Source organism: Labrus bergylta, chromosome 21 (assembly GCF_963930695.1).
Source record: "Labrus bergylta chromosome 21, fLabBer1.1, whole genome shotgun sequence".
Taxonomy (NCBI): domain Eukaryota; kingdom Metazoa; phylum Chordata; class Actinopteri; order Labriformes; family Labridae; genus Labrus; species Labrus bergylta.
This window is the reverse complement of record NC_089215.1, coordinates 12085365-12106701: the sequence shown is the minus strand read 5'-3', so window position 1 is coordinate 12106701 and position 21337 is coordinate 12085365. Positions and strand designations below refer to the sequence as shown.

Genomic DNA, 21337 nt, shown 5'->3' with positions numbered 1-21337 from the left:
CGTTTGTTGCAGAAAAGCTTATTAGCTTTTTTTTAAAGCTTAACTCTCTTTAGTTATAAACACTGGTTATCTGAGGACAGATTTTTTTTCCAACTGATATTTAGTGCAAATATTTTTCCCAGAATACAGAGTCGAATCAAACGATAATGATCTAACTCAACCTTAGCTGCATAAAAGAAATTGTATAGATCCTTTAGGACTATGGGTAATTATCCCCAGACAGCCCACTGCTGTTAAGTGAATACAACCATACATTGTACCTTCTAAAACCTTGTAGTTAAATTGTAAAAGCCAACATAAGCCATAGTTATGACCATTTTTCTAGCACACTTGTGTTTCTTCTTGTGGGATTTTCTTTGTCTCATAAAATAAAGAATGGTCATCAATGTTAGACTTAGAGATCATTGTAAAACAATTTAGAGAGTGACTGCAATCCCCAGAACTTCAGTCATGCCCTCCAAGGCCAGTGTGTTTGGATGTATCCTCGGCTCACTTGAAGCATTTTTAACAAGTTTTTTTATTTGTCTTGCAAGTGCTCTACAAGGGTGCAATCTAAATTATTCCTGTTTCCAAATGAATACAATAAATAAAAATATGTTTTACAACTGACACATCTATGATGGAAAATTACACCAAATACATATTTTGTATCGCTACACGTGTATACACAATGCATGTCTTTTTACAAAAAAAAACACAAAATTGCATGGCTTCTGTTGATGGACCACGCCATGACAACTTCCTTAATAATTATCATTATTATTATAATGAACAAATATTTTCAGCTGTACAATCATAAATAACTATACAATCCTCAGTCTAGTCACCAACATCTGATCAAACACATTCATCTCAGTAAGTGGCACTTCTACGTTACCCAAATGTAACTGGATGTAAACTGTCATCTGGAAATCTAAATGTTCAATTGTTTGACTAAAGCGGAACAAAGTAAATCGTCTTTGTCAGTTTGTTAATGAAATGTTACTAACTCAGTATACAGAAATCTCAAAACACTATGGCAACTCCTGTTTCTTATGATTGTTGTTTTAGAATTATTAGTGTTAATGTGTCCTACTGGAGACCAAAGGGAGGAGAGTAAAAAAAAAAGATTAGACAAAGGAAATAAAAAGGGAAACAGTCAAAGTGTTCGAAACTGTGAAGGGATGAGGGAGGGAGGAAAAATTAAGAATCAAAACAATCAATGAGTAAATCACATTTGTTCTGCCGTATTGAACACCGAGGAGTTTTTGTTAAGGCTCCTTTCATTCACGTGCTCACCACACAACCTGGTCATTAGCTTGACATCGAATAAGCTTGTGTCCACCTTAAGATGGGAGAGCCAGGAATCCAGTCGCAGACCTGAATACAGATATTTGGTTGTTATTTTGGTGTCTTCTACTTAAAGAAAATTAACTTCAACTAAAAAGTGACTTACTCCATGTTGCTTTTCAGCTGATGCACGGTGCGTTTGTCCAGGTAACGACAGAAGAGGGTGAGCAGGTTTGAGGGCAGGAGGAGCGGCTCCACCAGTGAACACTGGGACAGCTGTCCTGCCACCTGGAATATTGTTTCAGTCCTAAAAGATAACAGCAACACAAGGGTGAAAAATCGAATATGGATGCCAAAATATTCTCTCTAGAATGGAATGTTTGGCTTAAAATCCCTACCAGGTCTCAAAATCACCGATGCTGGGCTCCAGAGGGACACCTGAGGACAGCAGCTTCTCTCCCTGGGACAGGAGGGCGTAAAGTAACGACAGTCCAAACTGAAAGAGAAAAGAAAAATCTGAAAACGTTTCTCACAAAAATAAAAGCTATTCTGTGACAGGAAGCACATACCTTGTTCTGACATGCCAGCGTGAGTGACTCGTATGTTGTTACAGACTCAGAGGCTGTCAGGTCTTTGAGGACCCCAATTAACTGACTGAACGTCAGGCCGCCAATCACATTCCGTAGAGGCGGGTAGAGAACAGGAAGAGCCTAAAAAGAAGACAACAAAGAGCAGATTTCCCCCCCCCAAATAATGTATCTTCCACGGGCATGCTCTCCGTTTTTTCTTGCTACATACACAAGATTATATAATCATGAAGCTAAGCCAACTGACTTTAAACTGGTGCTGGCATTTCATTTATGCAGTTTCTTTATTTGCTATAAATATTAAAAAGTACTTTGGAAAAGCAAATTAAAAAAACCCTGACCTTTAAACAGTATTGAAAAAAAAAAAACACTACCTCTTCCGTATCTCTGCTCATCAGTGTCGGCAGGTTGGAAGTCACAATGTGCAGGATTTTCAGTGCAGTATCATGTTTCAGGAACGGGAGCAGACGAGCAAGAAGCCTTTTTCCTTTTGAGATGGACAGGAAAGGAAGAAACTCCCCTCCTGAATCTCTATATCAAAACATTTGAAAAAATTCAGTGCTCAAATGATTTAACCAGACAAAAGAATTGAGTCCAAACACGTCACCCTTTTCTCTAGGTAATTTAAAAAACAACAGGCATCAATTGTTTCAAGTGTCTGGTATGTGCTCACAGAGGATCGTGATGTTGCAGCTGGGAGTAGATGTGCTCCACTTTCCTTTGAGTCTTCTCCATCAACTGTCTTTCCTCTGCTTCGGACAACACTGTGGTTTTTATCCTCTCCGTCTCCTCCACTTCCAGCAGTACTACAAACAACTTCAGGCACGATCAGATTTAACACATGGTTAGAAAAATTAAAGAAATGTCACTGCTTTAAAATATGTTTTCCTGCAGATACCTTTTCGATTTTGCTGAGGACTTCTAACCGCTGCTGCCTGATGTCTTTTTGTTCCTATAAAATGGAAGTAAGTCTCAGTATCAGGGAGGACAAATTGATGAACCTCTAACAGACCTCGTCTCAAACACTAACCCTTACCTCAAGTGGACCGTGAACTTGGACGGCATGAACAGCACTGATGGCACGTCGAGGAGAGTAACATGTGGACACGGCAACTTGACCCAAAGAGCCTTCAATGTGCACCACTGAAAGAGCAACAGAGATTCACATTCAAAGGAAAACATCAAAGAGTTTTCTGCAAGTGTACATAAACATTGCATGATCCCTTTAGACATTTATAACAAACATTGGTTAACTTTAGATACAGAACAAGGTGGGGCACATTAAAATGAGAACACCTGGAAAAATTAAAGATGACATTATGCTCCTTTTAAAAAAGTTTAAATAAGTCTCAGAGATCCCCAAAACATGTCTTATGAAATTTCTCTAAAAATCCACTCTAATCCTGTATATTATCATGCCTATAAACCCCTCTATTTCAGCCCTGCTCAGAACAGGCTGTTTCTGTGTCTGTAGCTTTAAATGAAAGTGAGCCATGTTTGACCACACCCCTCTGGAAGGGCTTGGGTGGCTTGGGCTTTCTCGCTCCATGCCCTATTGTTAATGGTGAGAAGGCAGAACAAACTCCTAACTGTGGGAGTGTCATCCACCCTGGGGGAGGGGTTAATGCCCTTTGTGATGTCATGAAGAGAACAACTCCAAATAGCCTGTTTGAGCAAACATTTTCTGAAAAGTGGAGCAAGCAAAAGACGGAGAGGATGGACTTTTCTCATAATTGGTGGGTTTCTTAGACAACTAGGGACACATTACTGTTCGAAAACATGGTAAAGTGTATTTTACGTATGTGACCTTTAATAAGCAGCTGTTACTAGTGTCTGCAGATTCTCCTTTCAGGGTGCCACTGTATGAAAACTGATGTGTGAAAACTGAGGGAATTAAGTTAGCAAATCGCTCCTGCTGCTCCTCTTGTTAAGCCAACATGAAGGCATAATCCTGAAAAGGTCTTTCATGAAAGGTAAAAAAAGTGAAGGAAAATGAACCTGGTGTGTATGAGTCCGTTTTTGTGATGTACGGTGTGGTTAGCTTGAGTGGCTCCCTTTTACTCCTGATGCCCAGCTCTTCCTCTGCCATCTTGGCCTCTATTCTCCGATAGTACTCCTGTGTAAAAGGTTAAAAACACAATCCATGAGTTGCTTAGCCTTTGGTCATGTACTTGTAAAACAGGCTTTTCTGATGATAGAAGCAATAATAAAAAATAACAAAAGCATTAAAAAAAAACACACTGATATAACAGGAGCAAAGATTTCCTACCTGGTAATAGTAGTCCTCAAGGTATGGATTCTCACTCTGCAGCTGGATCATCTGCAGCCTGGTGATCCACTCCTTCTCTTTGGCTGTCATGATATTACTGTAAGGATCCCAGCCCTCTGTTTTCCTAAAGGTAGGTTAATTTTTTTAAATAAACTTTTAAGAGTTTTCTAAGTGTTTCCTCTTAAATACATTTTTTGTGTGACGAAAAGTGATGAAGCACCCACCTTTGGAATAAACGTTGTTTCTGACCGAGTAGTCGTTTATGTTGGGGATGGAGCTGGGTGACAGGTCCAGGTAACCTGTGGGTCATTTCACTTTACATTTCATTTCATTTATTACACAGGAAAGTTTAAAAGTAACATTAAGTTACAGTTTAACGGGCCTGCCTCAGTTTAAAAACTGGTTTCCAGCAGGTTCCTGAAACATAAACCACAGTCATGACACATCAAGACAAACACATTCACAGGACATTAGCATGGGCTAGGCAAATACAGACAAATAGAAACAAACAGTACAGATGCTGCGAACAGTACATGAACAATTAATGAGTGCAGGTGTAAGTGTGGAGAAGGTGTCGTTTGTATGTATTTTTGAAATATGAGGTAGATGGTAAAGTTCTAATGTGATGGGGAATGTCATTCCAAATTTTGGTGCATGTGTACAAACAGGACTTCCGACCAGAGTTGTTTTTGTATGCAGGGACTGGGATCAGTGCCTGTGAGACTGACCTAGTGAGGCGCACTTGTCTCATTATGTGTCGGTAGAAGTGCAGCAAGTGTTAGGTGAAGTGCTGTTTTTAATCTGAAAATAGTATGTAATAGCATGGCTGTGTGTGTAATTCTGGAAAGTCAAGGCGTTGGAGCGTGTGAGTGCAGAGCAATGGTGAAACCACTTTGGGAGATTACTGTGGATCTTAAGAGCTTGATAGTACAGTCGTGCTATTGGTTCAGTAATCTCCTTAGTGGTAAGTGACCAGATTGGAAGACAGTAGGAAATTGACGAAAACACAATCGCATGTAGGTACGTTTCAGAAACAGAGAAGGAGAGATATGGTCTGATCTTATTATACACATAAAGTTTCTGACTCAGCTTAGTAGTTAGTTTAGAGGTGTGTTCATGGTATGTAAGATGTGAATCAAGTAGCACATCAAGATATTTGTAGGTCTTTGTGATGACAAGAGCTTGGCTTGCAAAGGTGATGGGATCAGTGAATGTAATACATTTTCTGGGGGAGTGAAAGTACATACTCAGTTTTCTTTACATTGATAGTCAAATGATTATTTTTCCACTAATCATGTAAGAACTGAAGCACCTTCACCTAAAAAAAGCACCTTTAATAAAATGAAGACCAATACATTCAATTGAAGATTGACATTTCTACTCCTGTCCCAATTACAGAGATATATATATATAAAAATAACAGAGTGCACTGCCTCTTTATCTGGATTACAAAGGGACAACAGTTTCTTCATCGAAACGCAAAGAGTTACACAAAATGAGGCCATAAAACTAAATACTATCTTTTCTGGAAAAAATATAATGCTTTCACCTGCCCAGATTTTCTTTATATTAAACTGGTCAAAAACTCAGGAGAAACTTCAGCTCTGATGTTTTTTAGTCAGTTACTTCTAATTTCAATCATTTACAGTTTTCTTTTTTTGTTGCAGGCTCCTTCCTCACGTCCTATTTGTTTTGCTTTATTATTCTGTTTAGGACTTTCCAAATAGCTTTTACAGCTGGGTCATTAAATTGAGTTAACAGGCTTTGGCTGTTTGGTCTTCTCATGTAGATTATGTTGTGGCCTCCACTTCAGCGGAAGCTTTTGTTTCTGGAAGATACCTTAAACTTCAATTTGCTAATGAAATTAATTTTACAGATTGTATAAATTTGATAAAACTCATGTCGATAAAGATAGTTGTATGTATTTAAGAAGGAGCGAAACAGCCAAGTCTTAAATCAACTTCATGGTACTCACTGACAAATGTGTCAGAACACAAATCAAACATTACTCTAATGTTAGAGATGCTCACACACCTGAAATGTTGCACTGAATTGGACGAGGGGCTGTAAAAGGGGGATGGTCTTGGTGAGTTGGCACCAAAGCGAAGTTGCATCATCTTAGGGGGCAAAGACTGAGGAGTGGAGGGGCATGGATGATTTGAAGGCAACATGAAACTTCCTGTCTGATTCAACACAACATAACCTCATGAGTCACAACAGACAGGGAATCATTTGTTAGAAATATATATCAGTCTCAGTAAGGTTTGGATTGTAAGTGAGAAACCTGGTTGTAATGTTGCCGTGGGGTTAACGGTTGCCGTGCGAAGTGGGGTGATCCAGGCACCATGGTTTCATGCATCTGCAAGAAAAAGATTTAGTGAGGAATTTTACAAAGTTGATGACAGGCATTTTTTGGCAGTACACTTTTTCCACAGTTAAAACAAGAAGATTGACACCATCTTCAGGTCTTGGTGACTTGCACCAGTGTTACTGATTCAGCTGTTTGCACTGAAAAATCAACCTTTTTGTCTAAATGTATGGAACATTATACAAGTTAACCGCAAAGCCTTGTCGGCAACAGAAAACCCAAAACAAGCCCTTCTACCACTGCTAAGCTATACCTACCTGACCAATTACAAGCCCCAGACCCTCATTCTTTATTCAAATATCAGAGGTATTAATCTTCTTTTCCTTGTCTGAAGAAGAAAGTTAAATAGCTAATAGCCTTCAATGTGAAACCTTAATTTAAAAAGAACGATTTGCTTGTAAACTCATTTCTCCACCTGATTGTGGTCTCGTAGGCCAAACTGTCTCCTTGAGTATGATCCTCTAGGTTCTCCTCTGCTGCCCATGAAGGATGAGACAGGATGTGGCAAATCCAAGTAGTTGGAGGTCAGGTGCTGACCTCTGCCTCTGTGACCATCAATCACACACACTATAGCTTGGTCCTAAGCAACACAATAAAATTAGACAACTATTGTTAGAGCAACTCACTTTCATTCATTTATTATCACATGCATTTGTTTTGTGAACCTGAAGTATTGATCCTGAGATTCTTCTAGTCTTTCTGGAGGAGGGCTCAATATACTATAGGAGGGAAAAAAAATTAAGCAATTAAGCAAAAATTAAAAGCACAAATAAATAATTGATTTAAAAAAAATGTTGTAAAAATTAGAACCTACGTCATCCTCAAAGTTATTATGATACATGGCACTCCCACAGTCCACTATGGCACTGTCCAGACTCTAAAAACCCCCAAAGCAGATCACAATGAAGACAGCACCACATGAGCTGAACCCCGTCATTTAAGACAGTCAATTAATTAGTCTGCCATACCTTGAGGCTTGGCCGGCCCTCCACTGTCCTCATCACTGCTGGGTCCTCAAACATCTGTCCCCTGCCCAGCCCACCTCCCATGGGTCCCCGACCTCTGCCAAACCGCCCTCTAAGAGGTCGGGGCATATACTGAGGTCTCTGTTTGGGAGGGGAGGGGGAGCGAGGGGAGGCGGAGCTATGGTAGGATGGTGGTTTTGGGTCTGGTGGAGGTGGTGGTGGTGGTGATGATGATGATGATGGTGCAGGCTCTCCAAACTGAAGGAGACCAGTGCTGGGGTCCTCTGTGGCCCCGTGTGCATCAAGGTCTACAAATCAGACACATGTAGAAATATAGTCCGAGGCCAAAAGGTAGCTTTCAACAACAACAAAAAATAATTGGGAACAAATATCTTTATCTTTGATCCATTTTATAAGTGACTGAGTTCTTCCTCGGTTCTGTTCAAATGTATATTTAAACACATTTTAAAAAGTGTATGTGAAGCCATTTCAATCTATACACTGATGGGAATCCATTTAACTTTAAGGATATAATGATAATTAAAACTAAGTCACAGAATTAAATCTAAAAATGAAACAAACAAGGCCAAAACTTAGGAAATTGACCGAAGCTGGCAGCCTTTTAGCTTAGCACAAAAACAATAAATGTAGTAGCAGGAACACACTGGGGCCTCCCCTAGTTATGTGACAACTGTCTGCTACATAACCAGTCTGAAAACTGAAAATTATCTAAGAAAAAAAACAATAATTGAAGGAGCAGGTAAGTGAATGTTTTACCTAAAGACAGATATGCTAATCAAACCATCTCATTGCAAATCTAAGAGTGCAATCAATTCTTCCGATCCGCCTCTGGCTAGTGAAGACATAAAGTACTTTCCAAAGTGGTTAACCTCTAAAATGTCTCATTTTTCTCAACCTTTTTCATTTTTACAGTTTAGAAACAAAGCTCAGCATCAGTACAACCCTAGAACAAGGTAGGAGGTAACACTTTAACGCACCCATTCCAAACGTCTCGTCATTGTGGACATTTATCTCCTCATCCTCTTCAGCCATGGCCTGCAGAAGCCCACAGTCCATGTTTGTCCCATCCTCTGTATCGCTCCACTTGTCTCCATTCTCAGGCCACTGGGGCTCACACACCTTTTCAGCCTCCTGAGTGGATGGAGACAATGTGGATGGAAAAAGAAAGCCTCAACGTATCACAACTAAAAAAAGAAGCCAAGACAAGCCGGGGAGTTTCTATTGTCTGAAAATGATTATTAGAATTATTAATGCAAAGGAATGTTTTCACAGTCATTTCAACATTATTGTGTTGAGCCCTGCATGGGTCAAGGCAGAATTCATTATTGCGATAAATTCCAATAGTTCAGTAATCTCACAATACACATTTGCATTTCCTTGCAGTAGTTTAGAGTTGCCATGCAACAGCATCAGCTTATTGTAGCGTCAGGCCAGAACACAGTGGTGTAATGGCAATGTAGACCCTTCCTAACCAGTGTTTTTTATTTTTATTAAAAGTAAATACAATGAATAAATGTTACACTTGTGAAATGTTTGTTTTCAGATTTTTAACCATTTACATTCAGCTGAAATGACAATATCTGAGGTCTCCAAATAAAATAGTCTACCTTGATAAATGTTTGTGTAGAGATTAGGTACTTCTGATTAAGAATTTATTGACAAAAGAAAAACTTCTTATACCTGTCGGGTAACTTCAACAATTAAAGAGATAACAACTCAGAGATGCTTTGAGAAGAAATATTGCATACAGAGAATGCTAGAAAGATTTGTGTACCCCATATTGCGGCTGTAGTTTGCTCTAAACAACAACATCCACACAGCAAAATAACACTGACTTACTTGTTGCTGTTCTGAATCACTCATTGTGTATTTTGGAATTATTTTTATTACTCAAAGCCGACGGGTCACGGTGACTTCCTTCAGAAAGTTACATGCTTTCTCTTGTCAGACAGCAAGGAAGGCTCATTAAGTTTTAAATGAAGTCACCTGTCAGGGGCAGAGGCGTGGTTACGTCAGCACGCTGCCGTAGCTGTCACCTCGCCTCTCTCTCTCTCTCTCTCTCTCTCTCTCTCTCTCTCTCTCTCTCTCTCTCTTTCTCTCTTATTTTTTTTCTTGCAGTAATTTTTAAATATGTATAAAGGACTTCAACATTTCAAAGAGATCATTCTAACTTTTTTCTTTCCTTGTGAAAACGTGGACCCGTTCAGGATGAAGCCATGATTTTTTATAATGAACTCAAACTGGTCGTCTGGGGAAAAACAGTGAGCAAACAGCGACATGCAGTGGTGGAAGTTTATTCTAAACACTAACTTGGGTAGCAACTTTTTCTCTTTTTAAGTCTTTCTATTTCTTCTTTCTATTTCATTTACAACCAAACACTCAACTTCATCTATAAAATAATTGTTCTTATGTATTTTATGCAGTGATACTGGGAAATCAACCAACAGAAATGTTATGACAGAATTCAAATTGCTAGAATCTTTCTGAATTAGGTGGAAACTTTCCTTAACTATCCTTAAACTAAATTAAGTTTAAAAATTACTTTGAGAGAAAGATTTGTTGTTTATAAAAGTAACTTTTTATTTTGGTTGTGTGGTTTGAATGGATATTTACTGATCAATCTCAAGACTAACATGAAACCCTTTACAAATGAGGAATTTTGAACAATCATAATTTCCTTTTTTTCAAAGCCTATGATGCGTTAAAAAAAAAACCCGTCAAAATCAGAGTACAAAAATGGCATGAAAAATGTGGTTGTAGTCCATAAACGAACCTGACAGGACTTCTTTCCCTCATAACTCACCGGTCTTTGACTTCTTGGAAATGTTTAGACTTGAAAGAACTGGTAAAAATACGGCATTTAAGGAAGTCTTCAAAAAAGGACCAAAGACAAAACGAGTTGCTTGATGTTGATGTAACTTTACACTTAATCTCAAGATTATTCCACCCACAAAACAGCAAACAAGTTGTGTTTTCCTTTATTGTGTTCTTTGAAAATGTCTGGCAAATTGCATAGAGCAGATGTGAAAGGGTAAAGTAAAAAAATCTGACATTAAACATATATGACAGCTTAGTTTGTTACACATAAACATACTTAATATAGCAGGCAGCATACAATACATAGATGCAATAGCATTGGCACTTCTACAGTTTGCCATTTAAAGCAAATATATTAAAGGGGATTTAAAGCACAAAAGTTCTTTCCTGAAACAACACATTTTGGTCTTAATATATTGTGTCTTTTCTATCTTTGGTAAAATAACTTTTTTTTCATATTCAATTTGAATCAATACATTATGTAAAGACTTACATACATGACAAAACATTTGGTATCATTTTGTATACGTCTCACTCATGCTATGCAGTCCACTTTTTGTGACACTAACAAAAATATTGGTGTGCATGATACTCTTATTTCAACTTTTCTATTCTTAAATCAAAGAAAGAGACCAGCTCCACCCTCATTCCCGCAGTAAAAAAATAACAAATTGAGAACTCAGAGTCATACAGCGTCTTCTCTTTAGGACCCAGAGAGGGGTTACAAAGTCCTAATGTGTCCTCAACCAAAGAGTTTGATGAAGCAGGGGTGGCAGTACGGCTTGTTTTCCTGTTCCTTGAAGCAGCCTTTGCTCAGGGGCTTCAGGCAGAAGTGACACACCAGGTGGTGGGGGTGGAATTTGGCCCCCATGGCGGTGACGCAGCGGCCCAGGATCGGCTGCTGGCAGGCCTGACACATGCTGCCGCGGGACTGGTGGTAGTGGGCCTCACACAGCGGCTTACCCTCATGTTCGAAGAAGCTGCCATTGACAAAGGGGCAGTAGCACTCCTGAGGAGCACGAGAGAGACAGAGACAGAGAGACGCAGTGAGCCATGATTTAAGGAACTGTAATTAGAAACTTGTCATATGAAATGAAAAGCTTTTATGACATAATCCCCTTTATTTATTTATGGTAGTTTAATGTGAACGCTTTTTTTTTTTCAGGCACACCCTGCTCATACTCATACAGTTACAAACATGAAAACACAAACACAGTGTAATCTGTGTCACTGAGCAGATTCACAGTAGCAGCTGATGTTTAACTGCCTTGCTCAAGAAGTCATATGAAAGTAAATTCCAGCTTGTTGTTCTCAGAATTGTCCTGTGACCCATTAGATCTGCTGCAGGATGGATTTGTGACAAAAAAAACACAAACACATCCAAACTCATTTCTGACAAGCCACCAGCCAAACTCTATTTGTTTTTCTCAAAGGAAATTAAAAAACATTTTTGGATTTTCACTAACTTAACTGTTTCCTGGCTTTAGGTGTGGTGACCTGCAGGTTACTGTGGTGGAGTAGACACATTATTTTCAAATTGTAGTAATTGTAGTTTAACCCAATTATTTTCTCCCTGCATGCTAATTTAATCTAAACACATTATACATGTAGTTGTACAATTCAAGGCATCTTCATCGAAATATATATTTCATCTGTCTGGAACCAATCATCTGCATATTTCATGATATTACAATGTATACTGAAGGATCAATTTAAGTTAGCCTGTAGAGTCCTTCAGGTGACTTCTAGCAACTCAACATAGATGTAAAAAAAAAAAAACGTTTCGGGACATTCTTTTAAAAGTACGTTTTTAAATGTTAACTGAGGGAGACAATACAATCAACATGTTGGCAAGACTTTTGTTCGTCTTTTGTCTCCAAACTGCTAGACTCTAAATATATAGATCAATTAGAACTGAAAACAGGATTTCACCTCTTATTTGCCAAATGCAACAAACATTTCCATTGACATGACCCTCAAAGCAGCAGAGAAACACTCACCCTGCACACAAAGCACTGCGGGTGCCAGAGAGAGTTGAGAGCTGAGATGTAGTTTTCCAGAATGGGCTGGCTGCAGCCTTGACAGCGTGAAGCAAACAGAGTCAAGAAGCACTGCTGGCAATACTGCTGGCCCTCACGGTCATGGAAACCTGTACAAGACACAGTCACTGTTTTACACGGTTCAGGAGTCGCTTTAAGAAATGTTAAATGAGCTGATGGAGGGAAAAGTACACAGTTTAAAATGTTTTCAAGCCACTGTGCTCTGTGGAACACGAAAAGTTCTATCTTTTTTAAATTGTTGTTAAAGGTTGAATCGATCTACATTCCTAAAGACTGACGTTTATTTTATATTTTTAAGCTGGTTCTGATTAAATTTGCAGCTTTTATACCACAGATTCGATTTCTTTGTCTTGGTCTTTGCAGGATAAAACTGCATTTACATTAGAGCATTCGCTCTCCTTTGAAAGCCTCAGAGTTCTTACATAGTTTCGAAGTGAGGGCAAACAGATTTCTATCTTTTACAAATCTATGCAACTTGCAAATTCTAAATAAACATGAACAGGATTTCACGTTTAAGATTGCTTAATTATTACATGAATTATTAACTGAATTGTTATGTGGGCTCATTTGTGTTTGTTAGGTGATTTTCTGAAGCATGACCCTGACCAAGTTCACGTCTTTGTGTCTAACCCAGACAGGATACAGTTTGCACCGCCCATTACCTTCCTCTCCGAACGCCTGGCTGCACTTCACACAGCAGAAACACTCCGGGTGCCAGTTCTTATCCAAGGCAGTGACCATTTTCTGAAAAAAAAAGAAAAAGAAAAAGGGAGATCAGGTTAAGTGGGTTCAGTTGTGTTTCAGTAATTCGGGTAAACTTGAGCTCTTCATGTGAAAAACAGCCCACGCATCCAAGTCTCTCACATTAAGAATGGGCTTGTTGCACTGCGCACAATGAGGGGAGAACAGGGTGAAGTAGTCTGACTCGCAGTACGGCCGTCCGTCCTTTTCAAAGAAGTTGCGACTGCCTAATTCCGTCTCACACTCCGAGCACACAAAATGCTCTGGGTGCCACACCTTCCCAAGAGCCGTGACCACCTGCATGAGGATAAAGTCAACGGTTTATTAAAGAACAGCATCCTTCAAAAATAGTCTCCATCAGTAATAAAGTTAAAGGATCCCTAACATTTTTTTACATTATAGTTGCAAGAAGATAAATATAACTTTTTTTGCATGTCTATATAGACTTATTCTGATGCCTTACCTGTCCGACAACGGGCTTTTGACAAGCAGAACAGTTTCCCTTGGATGATGTTTGAACTCCCTGTCGGCTCAGGTCTGACTGAAGCAGCCCCAGCATGCTGTCTAATGAGCCCCCAGAAGAGGGCTGTGGTGGGGTGGTGGGCTGCTGTGGTGATGTCACCGCTGGACTGGCAGGAGCAGCTGGCTGTGAGCAGAAAACATAAAAATGTTGGCCTGGTGCCTTATGTCAAGTTTGTAAGCGCTCTCCCATGAGTTTACGAGCACAAATCAGTGCATCTTAACAAAATGAGTTTAGTTTTGGTGGGACAGATTTCTATTGGTCCTGATTCAGGTCAGGCCAATCACAGCCATTGATCTAATTTATGGCTGTTTAAAGTGCTTTAAAGTTTGTTTTTTGTTTTTTTTAATAAATAACCAAGATGGCTGCTATTGATGTGGAATCTTCTGAATCCTCTATCATGTCAGTGTTAGACCAATAGGAGGGTAGTTCACGCTAAATACAAATGCTTTGTGCTGACTTGAGATAACCTTTGTTATGAATTGGTGCTATACAAATATAGATAGATTGAGTGATTAATAATAGTGATCCCAGTATCAATCAAAATAATCCTGAAGAATTTTGCCATTGTCAAGCAGCCCTAGTGTGTAGTGTACAAATATCTAGTAATTCACTGACCATACGATGTTGTTCCACCTAAATTGAATTACAGATCTAGATACCTAGCCTATAGCAGCCAAACTGTATGAAAAAACGTCCTTCTTATTTTGGGTTGCAGCATCTAGAGGTTGTGGTAACACTGATAACACCATTTGAAATCTAAAATTTACTGAAAGGTTCTAGACGTATTTGCATTTGACATAAAACTTAAAAAAGTGTCAGAATATTATTTTTTAACCTCCTGGTGCTAGAGGGGGTCCCATTGTAGACCAGATATGTCAAATAAAATAAAAACATTAAACCCCATTTCGTAGTAGTCTGGATCAATGTGGTGGCCTGACCTACTACAGCTCCAGCATGGTCAAAAAACAAAATATATCAACATGTTGTTCATTAGAAATTCTCCTTCTGAACCTCTGCTCCCAGAAACTCCCTCATGCTTGTTTATAACCCACAGCTGGACTGCACACTTAAACCAAACACAATGACAGAACCACTTCCTTTGCCTAAATAATCGACACTGGCTGTTAAAAGAGGACTGACTGGGTTTATATTCGGTCCCAAACATAGGTCTGTAACTGCTTTAACTTATAACTTTCTGAAGCTACTTTTGAAGCTGGAAATAAATCTCCACCTGTTGGCTGTCTCTGGTATTCTCTGATTTATACAAAGAGGTTCGTGCTGTGGTCAGGCCACACAGTGACAGTGAGATCACCATGAGCTCACTGTGGCAGAAACAGCAGACACCAATGGTAGAGAAAGACACTATTGCTGCCACATGTTGAGAAGAAATTAGCATTTACATAACAGGATTTGGAAGGTTCAGTTTAATGCTGTTGTGTGGACTCTTACCGTACTCTGGACTCTGAAGTCTGACAGCGAAGCCATCAGTTTGTCCAGTTCCAGGGTGGCTGATGTTGCAGAGGGCTTTGCAGAACTGCAGAGCAAAAAAAAAAACCAAAAACAGATATTTAGTATAGCTGCAATGAGCTCCAAAAATCTTATTATACTAGTTTTTTGACCATATTTGGTCTTTCTCAAGGTAAGTGCTTGCTTACTAAGAAAGACAAACGATTAGAAAGAATGTCTGTAATAGAATGTCTGTAATAAAATTTGAGCTTACTTGAAACCCTGCCACAGAACAAAACCAAATTGGACTTCCAGTAAATCCTGGATAGTCAGTAATAAAATTGTTTGGGGATAGTTGTAAGTGTGCAGATATGTTTCAACAAGCTATCTCTTTAAATATAAATATATAAAATATATATATATATTTTATACTTTACTCTACTGTGTATATATATATATATATCAAAACCAATTGCACGGTGAGCAAATTAAGCCACCCCTCAACCCAAATTACTCGCCGTACATATGTTAGTAGACACGAATATGGACCTGGAACAAGTGTTAAAAATGCCAATTTTGCAGATCAATAGCCCCAGCATATCAATCTTGCAGCACAATCAATAAACAGATTGTGTACCTGGAAGAGGAGGTGGTGGCCTTATCCTTAATCTTGTCCCTGTCATCCTTCTTAGAAGAAGGGAACTGGGCCAGGATCTCATCTAATGATAAAAATAAAAGTCAAATTGAATAAAAGAGTCAACTTTGCATGCAAAAGAGATACACACATACACACACAAACAGTAACCTGTGATGTTGAACTGGGTGGCGTTCAGCTCCTGTAACAGATGGTCCAGTTCACTCAATCCTCCTCCCAATAGTGAAGAGGAAGAGAAGGCTGGGGGAGGATCTGTTGTCCGAGGAGAGCGCGGTTTACACACCGTGCTGTGAGACAGACAAGGAAACATCTTTGTCGTTTTCGTCATGGTGGTCACTTTGTCATGAATCACCAGTGACTCTTGAACTTTGTCATTTTGCAGCAAGATATTCCTCTTTTTCCATTTCAGCAGTTTAAGATACCAATTTTCTCATTTTTGACAGAAAGACAAAAAAAACAAATGTACAAGTAAATGTGTAACTTATAGTAGTCATTAATGCAGTTCACAACAAGCTATTTGTTGCTATGTCACTACAGAAATACAAAAATATACAATAATAAGAGACTTTCTTTGCAAAGTGTCATTATTCAAAGAAATGTAGAGCCTGGTTGTATCATTCAAGTATCACTCTATGCAGATGATACTTTACTTTATATTACAATCAGGTAGATGTACCTGTATAGTTTGTCTGGATTGGAGTTCTGAGAGGACTTCATTGCAGCAGAAACAGTCTGTAAGACAAAAAAGAAATGACCAAGCTGTTCTGTGACAAATGATATAGCAGCATGGTTTCATGGCGACTGCTTGTAAGATCAGGTCAGAATTTTCAACAAGAACATTAGCCTGAACTCATCCACAGGAGGTGAAGTGTCTACCTGCTGTGGTGTGTAGGCAGGTGGCGGTGGTCGGGTATGGGCGGTGTCCTGGATGGTAGGATCAGAATTTTGAGGGGCTTCCGAGGTCAGCAGGACAGGACACCGAGCTAGGGGAGAGCCGGTGTTCTCGAGATCAGCAAGAAGGGCATCTAGAAAGAGATAGAGAAGAAACTGAATAAGACTGAGAGACATAATACAACTTATAACAGCATGGATGTGATGGTGGATGGGAGGTAAGGTTAACATTCCTATTTAGCTTTAGGTTCTTATCAATCAAAAAGAAAATTAAATAGATTTTACTACCCTATATATAGATTACTTGGTGGATGTCCCTGATGGTACGAGTTTGAAGCTTCAAAGGCAATAGAAAGAATCACAAGTTAAAAAATGGATGAGGGACCATGCAGTTGTAGAAAGACAGAAGGTGTGAAGTTAAGTAAAGGGGAATAAGAAAAGTATGTTTTTGCAGATTGACGAACAGTGAAAACATTTGCAGAAACAGTTACGTACCAAACACAACAATACGAGGACTGAGAGGGTAATTAGGTGGCTCAGGCACTCCTAAAGAAAGACAGAGAGCCAATATGTGACCAATACAGGAGTAGCAAAATCAAGCTGCACATCAGACACAACATAGAGGACAAAGAACGTTCTCAGGCATAATGATCAAGCAGAGTACAGAGCAGTCAGAATTAGTACAAGCTAGAGATGATCCATCATTACAGGGAAGTTATTTAAGCACACAAAGATATCATATCCAAGACATGCCAGTGTGGAAAGAGGAAGCAGAGGAGAAATGTGGCCCCTGATATCTGCTGAAGGGGAAGCTGTCCAGAAAATTGCTCAAGGGTTACGCTTGCAACTGTATGACGTTATTTAGTGCTGACAAGTCCATGTACGTGCGTAACTGGGGTTTGTAAAAAGTGGGCTGAACATGAGTCATTACAAACTCAATACGTTGTAGAGGAGAGGTTATGGTTTTGGCCCCTTCATCAATAAGTGGTTTAACCTGGATATAATTTAACACTATTGAAGGGCCAATTCTATGAGTTTTTGGACTATAAAAAAAGGAAAAGGATATTCAAAGTCCATGCAACAGAGAGTATTAGTTTTAACAACTTGTAATTACTATATCTTTATATTATTTGAACACAGCGTCAAAAGAGTAAACACAGTAATGAAGCTAGGCTATCAATTCATCAAATACTGACACACTTCCAACAACGTGCAGCCTGTGCAATAAGCTTCCATAGTTTATCGAGGAACTTGAGAGCTACTGAGCCTCTGGTTAGAAACCATTGATCTATTCTCGATCATTTTAGGAACACAGCCTGGCATGAAACCAGGTAAGGAGGAGGGAATTACCTCACACAAGCCAAATTAGAACACAAATCAGCATCAACCCCAGGACAATGTAGACAGGGTCTACAGTGATGAGGTCAGGAGCACATGGTTTAAGTTAGACCTTTTTAATAAGGTTCTGTCTCTTGTTAAAAAGCTTTTAACTACAGCCGTATGCCTGCAGGAATCCTCACTGTAGGTAGACCAGTTGAGCTAGTATTACTTTGGTGACTTTGGCTTTGTGAGTTTTGCTCAACTGTGTGGGGAAATTCTCTCTGCAAAGTCCATTTAGTAGCTGCTCTAGGTTTTTGATAACAAGATCTTTTTTTTTTGGCAGATGTTTAAAAAACAAAATGTGCTCTTTTGGGCAATTATGTCCATAAATTTGAGGTTCACAGTTCATTCATGAACACTGTGAGGCTTTTATCGCTGCTCTTAACTTTCAATCTCATCAAATGATCTGCATTGTCAGAAATTGAAATTCTTTCTTTTTCCAAGCACTTGAGGGAGTTCTTGTTCACGAGGGTATAAAAACTGAGCATCTAAGTTTATTCTTGACCTCAGAAACAGTAGTTGTGAAACCCAAACGATCAACTTTGTCACTAAACTTCAATTCTGATGGCCTTAGTAAAATTATATTTAATCACCATTTAAACTATAAGACATGTTTCATGCTTTTGAACATCTGGAGTGATCAGTTACTTGACACAGTAAAAGTCAACACAACCAGTCTACCCTGCCTTGGTTCATCTCTGATATTCCCTCTGCCCCAGATGATTCACACTTCTGGTACGACCATGTGGTGAAAATCTTGTGCATATAGGCTACTACTCGCCATCCTCCTCCCTGCTGTGTGTGTCTGTCTCACACACACACACACACACACAAACACACACACTAAACTGCTCATATAAGGAGCTGAATTTCTCTCTATGGGAATTATGACCATATTTAGAGCTGCCTGTCGACTTGTTTGTCTTGGCGAAAGGCTTTTCTAACAAGTGGTCTCTCTCACCGAAAATCCTCTCCTGCTCCAATACATAAACTTACAACAACAGCATAAACTGAGCGTCCGGAACATGACCACTCATCCAGTCCCTGTCCCACACTGTCCCTCTGTTTGAAGTCCAATCCAGATGTTCTTGACTACATCTACCCTTTTTTTCTAGTATAGCCTGAATAACATACATCCCTTTTTTTTCCCCCCCATAGTGGACTTCCAGTAAAAAAAAAAAGTTCCTCAAGATAACAAATGGGCAGCAGAGGCAAAAAGGCCTGTCTATTTTCATTGAACTCTGTGGCTTTTTGAAATAGCAGTGTGGCCCTGGGCTATTTCAGGGCCTCTCTGACATAGTTACAGCCAAACACAAAGAGGCAGCTTCTCATAATGTTGTTCTGAGAAAGACTAGAAATCTCGCTTCTGCGTCTTCATCAAAAGACCAAAGCAAACAATCTGATCACAGCATGCTTTGATGCTTTTTTTAAAAGAGGGAGACACTTAATTGAAAATCATGCGGCTTTCCTTTAGACCCCTTACTTGTTCGTCATATGTAAAGCTGTCCTCCTTAGATCTAATTTACAAATAATGAATTGAATTTGCCTCACATTACAATGAGGTACCAGTTCTTGTGTTAAGTTGTAGTTGTGGCTATTTTGCTCAGAAAAGTTAACACAATTCTGTAAATAATGAGTCTCAATGGATGTGAGGACATAGAGTTACTCTGACTGGGAGGTATCACATGATGTCATATGAGAAAAGGCTTTGTGCATGATGGAAGTTGTATTGAAAGATTAACCATTGCTTTTCTGCGCTTCAATTTGTTATTCCAATGGGAGATAATAAAATTCTATTTCTAGTCTATTACATCCCCAACGTGCCCTTGTGGAAAAGGGAAGCTAATTCTCCTCCCCTGTTACTGCCAGACTGAACTGAGACATTATTTCCTCTGTTTGGGCAAACCACCCCTTCCCAAAGATCTCCAACAGATAGGCTGTCCTAACATGCAGTTACAAGGCTGGAAACGGAGAACAGCTTTATTACTTACCCAAGTCTTCCATGATATGATTTCAGCCGAGTGTTTTCCTCTTTGTGTGGTACAATAGGGACGTGGACAGCATTAAAAGTAAGTGATGAACGTGTATTTAAGCAAGAATGGATAAGACAAGCCTCGGCGCTATTGTCTGCGTCGGTCCTGAATAACTTCTTGGACACCGTTATCCGCCAAGAGAGGAGGAGGAGGAGGAGGAGGAGGAGGAGGATGAAGACGAGGAGGAGGGCGTCCCGTTTCTTTTTCCTACACGGCTCTCTTCCCGTGTAATGCCTACCAGGACCTCAGACTGAGGGAAGGCGTAGTTAAATAAATGTGGTTACAAACCCCGCATTCCCCGGACACACGACGTCATCCTGGACATTCCGAGTCCATATTTGGGAGAGAAGGTTTCGGATTCGGTGGCGCGCGAGAAGCTGCGACGATGAGCTCGGCAATCGATGACAGAAAACATAACACAGGCTATAATCACTACTGTGTCACATGGGTTATTATCTGAAAGGGATGTCCAACGATTAATCTTGGATCTAAACGTAAATGGGCGAGGACTCTTTAAAGGAAAGAGCAAGACAACTAAACATTAGGATGTCAACAGGGGTGGCACTGTAAAGATAACTATCTAGGCCTGTAGCCTCAATCCATTGAATTGATTTAATGTTTTGTTTTTTTACTGATTAAATAAAAAATATTAATTTAACCCAGCAAGATGGGTTACCTGTTAAACGCAGCCGAATGGGTCAAATATTCAACTCAAATCGTGATTAAGCGTAACTCGCTGAGTTATTTCTACCACATAAATTAGTTGAATATTCTACCCATTCTATGTTGGTTCATTTTAACTGGAATCTTTACTTATTTTTACCTCATAGTTTCATGTCTCCTTCAATTAGACCTAAAAATACACATTTCAATAGATATGGATCTAGTGAACAATACAATCTTATACATATGCCTACAAAATACACCAAATACTTTCTTCTCAAAATTCTACATACATGTACATGCATTAAACACACTGTGCCAAACTATTTTCTAAGAGAGTTCTGCACAACATAGCAGGATATTACCATATTAATATTACCAGAAGTACAATCTTAAAAGATTTAAGGAGGCAATGATTGTTATTTTCTTTTCCTACTAGCCATAGAATAAAATAAACCCCCCAGACACTTTTTGCCAAATTATTTAAAGAGCATTTACACTGGTCTGGAAACTCTTTCCTTTAAGAAAACTGTTGTACTATCCCAGTAAACTACACAGAGAAAAATATGGATGGAAACGAAACAGTTTTTCCTTTCCCAGAGAACTCAACGGTAACACATCTTTTATGTGTAAATCACTAGTTGAAAAA

The 21337-nt window shown here is 39.2% G+C and overlaps 2 protein-coding genes across 5 annotated transcripts; both read right to left on the bottom strand.

Annotated features, from left to right (window-relative positions):
• Positions 1–499: 499 nt before the first annotated feature.
• On the bottom strand, positions 500–9436 carry patl2 (PAT1 homolog 2). Of its 2 annotated transcripts, none has more exons than XM_020639151.3 (19): positions 9319–9436; positions 8457–8610; positions 7462–7766; positions 7308–7370; positions 7159–7212; positions 6909–7073; positions 6410–6484; positions 6160–6308; positions 4350–4424; positions 4126–4249; positions 3855–3972; positions 2893–2999; positions 2755–2808; positions 2530–2672; positions 2231–2387; positions 1839–1979; positions 1668–1765; positions 1436–1576; positions 500–1359 (listed from the first exon to the last, which is right to left on the bottom strand). In XM_020639151.3, exons 1-19 carry the CDS (start codon positions 9340–9342, stop codon positions 1326–1328), a joined length of 2181 nt encoding a protein of 726 aa, XP_020494807.1. In that variant the 5' UTR covers positions 9343–9436; the 3' UTR covers positions 500–1325. The 2 variants fall into 2 exon arrangements, with proteins under 2 accessions (XP_020494807.1, XP_020494814.1); XM_020639158.3 differs by having other exon boundaries at positions 6160–6257.
• A 1005-nt stretch (positions 9437–10441) lies between these two features.
• Positions 10442–20255, bottom strand: LOC109988009 (transforming growth factor beta-1-induced transcript 1 protein). Of its 3 annotated transcripts, XM_065949408.1 has the most exons (13): positions 19984–20249; positions 17108–17158; positions 16901–16949; positions 16598–16746; positions 16398–16453; positions 15872–16008; positions 15704–15785; positions 15070–15154; positions 13561–13743; positions 13221–13394; positions 13019–13100; positions 12297–12445; positions 10442–11305 (listed from the first exon to the last, which is right to left on the bottom strand). In XM_065949408.1, the coding sequence occupies exons 5-13, from the start codon at positions 16436–16438 to the stop codon at positions 11039–11041; spliced, it is 1200 nt and encodes a 399-aa protein (XP_065805480.1). In that variant the 5' UTR covers positions 16439–16453; positions 16598–16746; positions 16901–16949; positions 17108–17158; positions 19984–20249; the 3' UTR covers positions 10442–11038. The 3 variants fall into 3 exon arrangements, with proteins under 3 accessions (XP_065805480.1, XP_020494983.2, XP_020494990.2); XM_020639327.3 differs by lacking the exon at positions 16901–16949 and having other exon boundaries at positions 19984–20255; XM_020639334.3 differs by lacking the exons at positions 16901–16949; positions 17108–17158 and having other exon boundaries at positions 19984–20250.
• Between the last annotated feature and the right edge of the window lie 1082 nt (positions 20256–21337).

Excerpts from the sequence above, each read along its gene's own strand:
- patl2 (XM_020639151.3), bottom strand. The coding sequence starts at position 9,342 with ATGAGTGATTCAGAACAGCAACAA. Across the intron at positions 3,973-4,125 it reads TTGAGGACTACTATTACCAG|GAGTACTATCGGAGAATAGA; the intron begins GTAGGAAATCTT and ends CCTTTTACACAG. Across the intron at positions 3,000-3,854 it reads AACGGACTCATACACACCAG|TGGTGCACATTGAAGGCTCT; the intron begins GTTCATTTTCCT and ends TTGCTCTTTCAG.
- LOC109988009 (XM_020639327.3), bottom strand. Across the intron at positions 15,786-15,871 it reads CACCCAGTTCAACATCACAG|ATGAGATCCTGGCCCAGTTC; the intron begins GTTACTGTTTGT and ends TTTTATCATTAG. Across the intron at positions 13,395-13,560 it reads AAAAGCCCGTTGTCGGACAG|GTGGTCACGGCTCTTGGGAA; the intron begins GTAAGGCATCAG and ends ATCCTCATGCAG.